The sequence below is a fragment of the Haliotis asinina genome, chromosome 5 (genome assembly GCF_037392515.1).
Source record: "Haliotis asinina isolate JCU_RB_2024 chromosome 5, JCU_Hal_asi_v2, whole genome shotgun sequence".
NCBI classification, from domain to species: domain Eukaryota; kingdom Metazoa; phylum Mollusca; class Gastropoda; order Lepetellida; family Haliotidae; genus Haliotis; species Haliotis asinina.
Genome location: NC_090284.1, coordinates 47,578,258 through 47,587,830, shown reverse-complemented (window position 1 = coordinate 47,587,830; position 9,573 = coordinate 47,578,258). Strand labels below are relative to the sequence as shown.

Below are 9,573 nucleotides of genomic sequence, written 5' to 3'. Positions count from 1 at the left end.
TTAGGACCACCAATACTGTATACATCATACTGTATGCACCTCAGCTTTCTGCACTTTTCATGAACACAATCTTGGCCCCAGTGTGACTATTTGAGACCACATGTGCATCTTATAAAACCAGCACTCCAGTTTTCCACAACTGTATTCTACATAACGTTAATAATTTTTTGTTAAACGCTATGACCGAACAATGACCCTTTTACAAATATCTTCAAGGTGAAACGTGTACATGTGCTTGAATATCAGCACATAAAACATATCACTGAAGTGTGCCATGCAGCATCGCTGGATGACATCCAACGCGTTGATTCATTTCTCTACAGATAACAATCAAAAAGAATACATATTATCATACATTTATTTCTTTGTTAGAAAACATGACAACAAATGAAAACAACTCTGTCCCTCACAATGTGCAAGAACTAACACTCATCAAAGTCTATCATCAACAAATTTACAAATCATTCATCTGTAAAAAAATACACTATCCACTCAGAAAAATATCCAAACAGTTACAATTTGTTCAACACTGGAAGACTTGCTGTACAGTCACAGTTACATGCTCAGCTGTGAAGTTACTCAGCTCATACATGTATTGACATATCAGTATGATTGATATATGTCCTTTAGATAGCACTTTTCATCTTGTTTGGCTAAAATGTTTATGGACAAGGTCGGAAAATCCTTAGTATTTTCAATGCAATGTCTATAGATCCGACCAGAACACATACTTAAAAGCAAAAGAAATGCAACTCTGGTTTTTATCAAGTTTTTAAACAGAAGACATACCCATGAACACTTACTTGTCGGAGTTTAATTTTTGTTTAAATTGTGTTTCTGTTGCTGTTCAGTATATGTCCTTAAAATGATCATAACAAATGTCTTGTTTGATGTCACTGTATCTGGTCAAGACATGTCCTTTGGATAGTCATAGCACATACAAAATACATGCGAAAAAAATGTTTACGTATGTTTTCAACTTTTGACGTTGCATACTTAACTGGCCTTTATTAGTGTATGTACCACTTCAGGATCAATAAATAGTTATATAACAACTGGTATACTGTACCCCCTAATTTGGAACAAATGATCGGAGTTCACCTTAAACAATGTTTTTTTTTTCTTCTTGGTAATTCAACCTCACCATGGCATCAAACTTTTTGATTATTTTATTATTTTCCATATTAGCCATATACTGAGATGACACCAAATTTCTCAAAATTTCAAGTAAAACATGTCTATAGATCTCTCATCAGCGCATAAAAAGAACATAAAAGAGATGATTATGTAAGGAAACTGCTTTGACCCTAAGAAACTAAAGACAGTTGCTTTCTCACTGCAACATGTGTCTCAACTATTTCAACAGTGTCAAAATATCTTGCCTCATATCTTGATTCACCTTCATGTCATTTGTGGGGTTACTGTTTATCACAGGTAACAGAACCAAAATGAAAATATACATCCAGTGACACATCCCATACTTAAAGCAACAGGTATCTAAGTACAAACAAAAGTCCATAAGGTTTCGATTGCCCAAAGAATTAAAATTTTTCAGTTTTAAATATCTGTGACTAAACAACAAGCATTTGCGCAGACACATACCACATAAGGCCACTTCAGTGTCATTTTCCAACTTCATTACTTTTGATGAAATCTAAGATAACTCTTTTGAACTTACATGCAATCAGAGTGACAATGTTATTGTAAAACTTCCAGAATTAGGACAATGTTTAGCATTATTTTTTTTCAAAAGCAAATGAAAGAAGCACAAAAACAATTCTGAATATTTTCAAACAGTTGTAACGTAAGTCTGACTGAAGACAAATTACAGAACCAGTGAAAGTGTTGAGCTATTCATTATCTTACTGCGTTTAAAGAACTGTCATACTATTATGCTCATGACTAACAACCAATCATATCTATTTGCAGGCTGTCACAGAGCAGCTATTGGTTAAAGAACGACTTATCCCCTGTTCAACAAGGCATAACATTACTGATGTTGAATGAGTGGTTTTATGCCCTTTGCAATTTTCAAGGCATATCACAGTCAGGCCCAACAGATCTGGGCTTCACACAATGTAGCCATGTTGATATTAGAACCTTGGACACCAGTCTGAGGAGCTGACTACCCAATTGCTCTTTCAAGATCGATGCAGACATACTTTTTAATATAAGTTACTGCCTAGCATCTGTACAAAAGCATGGATATATACTAATGTCTCACACGGGTAATGAAATATACCTCAGTTGGTGATGAGGAATTTTCCTTATTTGTATTGGACAACTCAAACAGTCATGATGAATGAATACAAACAACTGGTATTGTTTACCATAATCACATTCAGCCATGGCACCATCTCAACATATCAGCATTGGTTCAGACCATGAACACCGTGAGTACCTGCTGTAAATACGTATGTATGGCCGTATGAACTCTACAGCTTAGTAACAAATAATGTAATGTCACCATGTAAGCATGCAAGCAATCACTGACTCTGGCATGTACTTTGTGCAGTTTCCTGTCTGAAGATTACAGGTATCTTGCAATTCTCATTTCTTGATAAATAATAACACAGCCACGTAGCAGACCAGACATTAAACACTGGTATATGGTCTTTGAACAAACATGAGCTTCTCTTTACATAGAGACCATGTATGGACATGTATGTACTATGGTCTTCCAATAAGGACATATAAACCCTGTGTGAAACTGACCCTGAGACATTATCTGTGTGTAGTGGAGACTTGAACCAGCTGGCTTGGAAAGACTCAATGACAAGACAAAAATTTCCTTTGACTGCAATTAAGCTAGGCCTGTTTTAAACTTAACCCATGTACATGATCAGAGGAATAGTGGAGTAGATTTGTTACACACAGTGTGAACGTTAAACTCAACATTTAATCATGACCACAACTTTGACTGAAGATAGCTGTTTTGATCCTTGGCAAATATTGAGTACTATTGGAACATTTTGAAGTCATTTTGACGTGTCATTATATTGATATACATACCTGTTGTTACTATTAGAATAATTATTTAATATTAGTCAAAATATAAACTTGTCAATTACTAGGGCCACCTGCAAGCGGTTAGTATTACAACTTATTACGCAGAACACCTAAAATACCAAATTAGTTGAATATAATGATAAGTTGTCTTTGAATAATAAATAGTGTTAGATTAAGGTGCATTTTTTCTCATCTCTCTACACTTTTTTCATCACCTGATGGTGCACTTGTGTGATTCAATGTGACAAAATCATTATAGTGATTTTGAAGAAGATTATGTCCCAAAAAATTAAACTTGGATGCTTTTCAGTCTCATCAAAGCAGATCTTTTATTCTAATATAATAGTACTTGAAATGAAGGATGATGGGTTTAAGCAATTCATATCTCAATTTTTTTAAACAATTTTTGCTATGTACAGATGAAAACCCTATAATATTCAGATTCCTTTGATTTGAAGTGTTGATGCCAAAACTCTCAGAAAGCATGGCTGGAAGAGAATAAAAACCTAGCACATTATGGTGCAGCCTGATGTATCTACTTTGGCGAACCCTGACACCCACACACCCCACCTCACACCCCAATCTCCGCTTCCCCAATTTCCTGGATTCAACCAAGATCGATATTCAAAATTTGTTTATTTTCTTTCCCAGACAAAAAAATTTGCATACTTGTATTGAAAATGCAAATGTTGATTTGTTTTTTATGATGGTTCAACTGATGGTATCTTAATAGGTGAGGACAGGAATTGTTATATTGTTGAGATTAGAAACCTTTTAAAGTCAATGTGAGGACATTTTTGTACTTTTTCTTTGAAACTGAGTAGAAAGCCACTGCCACAGTACTAAGCTGAATGCCCTCTAAACAGTTACATGATTATGTAGCACTGACATATCTGCCCAATTAAAGGATTGTACAAAGACCTCATTCAAGGCAAACTTGATAACCCTTTGGATTATCTTCTGGCTGGCAGTTAAGCTTTAATCCTCTACATCATTACCATTCAGTTTTCTATGGCACTAAGACATAATGATTACATATAAACCTATAAGCTAGGCACAGGTGAAATATCGTGAACTAGTAACAGGTCAACATGTCAAACATGTAAGCCACCAAGCTGTACTATCTGCATAAATGTGTATATCCAAGGAATGATACTGTGGCTGAACATATTGAAACACAAGACAGATTCCTCTTGTCTGTCACTGACATAATCAGCTGTACTGGGACTTTGAGGCACATGTGTAAAGCCACTATTTTGAGGGTTCCTTCCTCTTGAGCACCAGGGGGCCAACATTGTCACCCATTTCATCGTTGTGTTTATTGTGACTGCCATCACAGAGGGGAAACTGAAACAAGATGCAAGTACATATGGTTAATCATCTTCTTCACAAGAGCACTTTGCCTTTTAGGGGGGATAAAACTGGCTTCCATGCCGTATGGTTTTGTTAGAGCTGACTTTAAACCAATCAGATCATGTCTTTTTATCACCACGGGATAGCTTGACCAGATCTTTAAGGATAAATCTTCTTTTAATTCTTTGACACACAATGTTTCTAGGTCATTTCAGACCCTTTCGTCAGGTGGACTGAATTTGAAGAATCAAAAGAAGATTTATCAAAAAAAAAAAAGATCATACACAACAATTTTTATGTCGTTAGAAGACATCACAGGTTAGCTTGTTAACAAACCTTTGTTAACTTATGACCCTTGTTAGTAAACACTGGTTTACTTGCCCAGATTTGACTTCATGCTGGACAAGATATGAAATTCAGTTTTAAACCATGTACACAATTTCTGCACTTACAAGGTACAAAGTGACATGTGAATATTGATGGGATATAGACAGAATATTGATCATGCCCAACATGAAGAAACATTCAACACTGAACTGTTGAATATAATAGGTGAGTCAGTGTAGTTTGAGCAATCTTCCAGCTGTATGGAGGCAGTCTGTAAATAATCGTGTCTGGATCAGACAATCCAGTAAGCATGTACACAGTTGACATGTGTCAACTAATTTTAATAACAGGTGTCAGAAGTCATGGCTAGTCATCCTCACTGCTGTTGCCAAACTGATGCTTCAACAGGTCAAGTGAACCACAATCATTGATCACAAAGCAGTTTTTAAATCAGGAGACCACAAACTCAATCAGCAAAATTAGGGTTGCACTGAAAGATGTCAAAGTCATTTCCTAACCATGACTCTTACCTTTTTAGAGCGCCAGCATCGACAGTAGCTAACTTTGTCCCCTAGATCCTCAATGTCAACCATATTGACAACTTTAGCATTTTCCTTCTGTATCTTGAGATTAACTGGAAAGTTCTTCTTTTCCACTTTGGGCTTGAAGGCTTGTACAGTAACATAGACTATGAGTGATACAGTTCCTACAAAAGGTACCAACGAAAGCCAGTCTTGACCTGAAAGAAATAATAATCATGATAATCAATTGGAATTTAAATATGATAAAATAATGTAGGACTTTCATATAATAAAATATTTGGTCTACCTTTAGAGTCCAGCACCATTCAAACAATACCTTATAATGTACTTTGCGAAACTTTGTTACCAGAAACAATGCTCTGTGACATCAGACAGCTGACTGGTAATCAAGTGAGCACTTTCAGTGTTCTGTTGTCTCTACACGAACTGTCATTGAGATAGCCCTGTGCTGTTAAGAATTTGTGTGCTAAAGCCTGTGGTGATGCATTTTGTATTATATTTTGTATTATTGCAAGTACCATTTTATGAAAGCACAATTATTATAAATAATCTTTATATTTTGCATTCAACTTGATTTACATAACTAAATGAATCAGAAATGGGAACTTATATTTATATATATATATATATATATATATATATATATATATATACATTTACACTTTTTCGTTCAGTAATTTGCATCCTTACACAGGAAGGGTGTTTATTAAGTAAATTAGTATAAAGCAGTAAGAATGCATTACAACGTCCACGTCAGCCACTTCAGTGCTGCTTTGGTAAATTTATTTTATTTATCAGGATTACTTTGACGGGTTTTTATGGTTTAAGGGTTAGGTTTATGTTTAAGGTTTAAAGACACTTTGGGTACGTACACAGTCAATACTTTTTAGACCCATGAAGGTCCCCGTGTAGAATAGGCCTTCAGCAACCCATGCTTGCCATAAAAGGCGACTTGGCATGTCGTAAGAGGTGACTAATGGGATCGGGTGGTCAGGCTTGCTGACTTGGTTCCGAATTGCGCAGATTGATGCTCATGTTGTTGGTCATATGACTGTCTGGTCCAGACTCGATTATTTACAAACTGCCACCATATGGCTGGAATATTTCTGAGTGCAGCATAAAACTAAACTCACTCACTCATTCAATACCTTTTAAAAAATACCTTCTGTTTGCACAGCTAGTATGGCTACGTGTGCTAGCATAAAAGCCCTGCAGTTGGCTAATGGTACAGCTACTCAGATGTGTAAAGGTAAACTATCTCTTACCCAACTGTATCATGTGTAAACAATATGCAAAATAACACAAAAAATGGGAAGGACATGCAATAGGCCCATGTGTTGTTTCAAAATACTGTAAAGGCCTCTAAACCAGCCTTCACTGGGACAAGCAAAGAATACCAGCATAGAGGGCATGCTGGTTTAGAGAACTTTTAACTTTTCAAACTGAGAATGATCTTCTGTAACATATACCTGAACAATGTGTTGATAGACAAAATACAAAAAAGTAAAAAATCATGCTTCAGTAAGTTAATTTTGTCAAATTTACTGTTTTCAGTCACACATTTTGTTTCTGAATTTATGCTTTGATAGAATTCAGTTTCATACATCTGATGCTTTTATAAAATGTCCAAACTATTTGCCTGCCAATTTGGTACTTAAGTACACAATCTTTTGGATGCAACTGCATCAAATCATTCATCAGTTGAATGTTCTGTTCAAGAGTTAATTTCTATCGAGCTGGCTTGACTGGTCTAGGGACTGTTCTGGTGACTGACAAATTGTGACACAACAATTAATTTATAATATAAGTGACACATCACTCACCAATTTACCTAATCCTTTTATCATGTAACATTCATAAGCTTAATGCTGATGGTAATCCACTATGTTGTTAACACATACATGTTCAGCCAATCAGTTCTTACTATATAAATATTAGGCATACACCGCTGTGCCAAAATTGTTTCAGTTTTCACAGATCAGTGAAATGCAATAAATTTTGCATGAGGTTTCTTGGTACCAGCAGGATTTTTCGACTTTAGTTGTTGACATCACTACCTAGCATCCACTTTTATGTATACAATTCCAGAAGTTGCTTTGAAGTGAAGTGATCAGAAAGATGCTGGGGCATGTGTCTTGGGTATTGCACTCAGAGTGGTCTATGAAGTTGATGGTGTGTGTGTGTGTATATAGGGGAGTTTGGTGGTCCCGAATAGAAAACTTATCAGTGCTGAGTTTTTTTATATGCCTGACAACTTTTTGACTTTTTATGGCGTCAATGTTGGCTCAAGAGAGGGTTTTGGAGTGTTTTGACTCATTAAATTCAGTGAGGACCCCCTCTATTTTACACCTGCTCATCTATTTAACATTGGAGGGGGTCCAGAAACATTATTTTCATCACTTTGGACCCACTCAAAATTTCACCCAAATCTAACACTGTGGCCTGTTGTTGTAAAGCATATAATTGACACTCTATTATCCATGACCAGACGCGACCGAAATGTGTGTCATCTTGGAAACTGAACACTTTTTGGCGCGAGTGTAGTATGATAATATGATAAAAGAAAATCCCGGTTATGCAACTCACGGGTGGTAATCTTTCCTTAGAAATACTGACTACATGTTATGTAAAACGTAGTAACAATAGCGACATGAGAAGACAGTCAACCCATCAGTTCCGGAATTCAAATGCTAAAAGGGAATAAACACCTTATTTCCATGTTAAACCTGAGAAACCACCCAGCAACCAGAAACATGCCGCATCATTTACGGTAGACATGACACCGACTCAGAAAGGGCAACAGCACGTAAGTGCGGGTAAACCTTGAGGCTGCTTGTCAGTTTAAAACCTTTTCCTGTCTCCTTATTGTAGACTGTATACTAACCCGACAAACTTGCAATGCCACCCACAGAGTCTGGTATTGGCAGGTTTTTCAAATAGTTAGGCAATGAAACTCGAATCAAGGTTGATACAGACTCCATCTTGACACCTTGAGTGGAGACGAGGTTGTCGGAATGTTTAAAATACGAATTGCATCCGATTACACCACAAACGAACTACGCATGTGTGAAAATACCTTTTTGAATATGTCTTGTTCCACTATTATATACAAGATATAAGCATCAGTTAGTGACAATGATATAAATTCAGTATCATACTAAATTATGAAATGTTTGTAAATATGCATAATTTCAATAGAATAAACTGTTTATAACTACATTCAAAACATATGCAAAACAATAACATGGAAAAGGAAGTACATGAAGAATACTATCCATGAAAAACGCATGGTTCCTTTTACAGTGCATTAACAACCTGAATGGAGCTTATTGAACAGCGTTTCACCAGCGAAGCATCCTCTTTGAGGAGAGAACTATTTCATGGAAGGAGTGTGTCACTAAGTCGCTAAGGCGATTCCAGCCATCAAAGTCACTCGGAAAGCTGTCATCTACAATTCGACATGGTCTCAGTGATTGAGTGAGTATAGTTTTAAGTCACTTGTAGCATTTTTCCAATAATATCACCTCGGGTGACGCCAGAAATGGGCCACACATTCTACCCTTGTCAGGAATCGAACCGGGGTCTTCGGCATGACGAGCGAGCGCTTTGACCACAAGGTTACCTCACAACCCCTCATGTAGAATTAACAATGACTCGTTTTTTCATCGAGACGAACAAATAATGCGTTTCTCAACGGACATATTGTGATTTATTTTGAACATTAAACATCCGCTTAATCTGGTTTCTCATGCAATTCAATGACCAAGACTACGACTTTCCATCTCTGTGACCAATTAATTTATGTGTTTGTCAGAATGTAATAAGAATCCTATGCTTGCCATGGGATGTGAATTACATATCCCGAGTCGTCAAAGAGAGAGATGTACGCGTGCGATTAAAGGCAGTGAAGACATTTCCCACAAACATCACACAGATGACTCGTTCTGTTAAAAGACTCCAGGTGCCGAGGTTTTCTCAACGCTGGTAACTCATTAAATCACTTGAAGTCTATGGTACTTGTATTGAAAGTGTTTTCCATTTCAAGCATATCGTTTCTCAAACTCCTCACTATATCTATATTTTTATAGAAACCAGGTCGGAGTATTCAATGCCTATTTCGTGTTATACTGGAATTTTCTGAAAGCAAGCTCTCTCGTTAAGAAGCCCTTGAGCTAATATTCGGAAATATTACCCATGTGCTTCTATTTAATTCCAAAGTGTGTCAAAGTGTTTCATTGCATCGTCATTGCAATATTCGTAAGAGTAATATCAAAAAGATTCCCTTCACTTATAGCCTAATGATTAGGAGATAAACATACTGTGTTGGAAAATCAGAGGTGTA

At 36.4% G+C, this 9,573-nt stretch overlaps 1 protein-coding gene across 1 annotated transcript; it reads right to left on the bottom strand.

The window, feature by feature from the left end:
* Positions 1-340: 340 nt before the first annotated feature.
* Positions 341-8,251, bottom strand: LOC137284644 (CDGSH iron-sulfur domain-containing protein 2 homolog B-like). Its single transcript, XM_067816534.1, has 3 exons — positions 8,116-8,251; positions 5,220-5,428; positions 341-4,356 (listed from the first exon to the last, which is right to left on the bottom strand). The coding sequence occupies exons 1-3, from the start codon at positions 8,210-8,212 to the stop codon at positions 4,261-4,263; spliced, it is 402 nt and encodes a 133-aa protein (XP_067672635.1). The 5' UTR covers positions 8,213-8,251; the 3' UTR covers positions 341-4,260.
* Between the last annotated feature and the right edge of the window lie 1,322 nt (positions 8,252-9,573).

Coding starts and splice junctions, on each gene's coding strand:
- LOC137284644 (XM_067816534.1), bottom strand. CDS start 8,212: ATGGAGTCTGTATCAACCTTGATTCGAGTTTCATTGCCTAACTATTTG. Junction 5,429..8,115: donor TGGCATTGCAAGTTTGTCGG/GTTAGTATACAG, acceptor TATTTCTTTCAG/GTCAAGACTGGCTTTCGTTG. Junction 4,357..5,219: donor GATGCTGGCGCTCTAAAAAG/GTAAGAGTCATG, acceptor ATCTTGTTTCAG/TTTCCCCTCTGTGATGGCAG.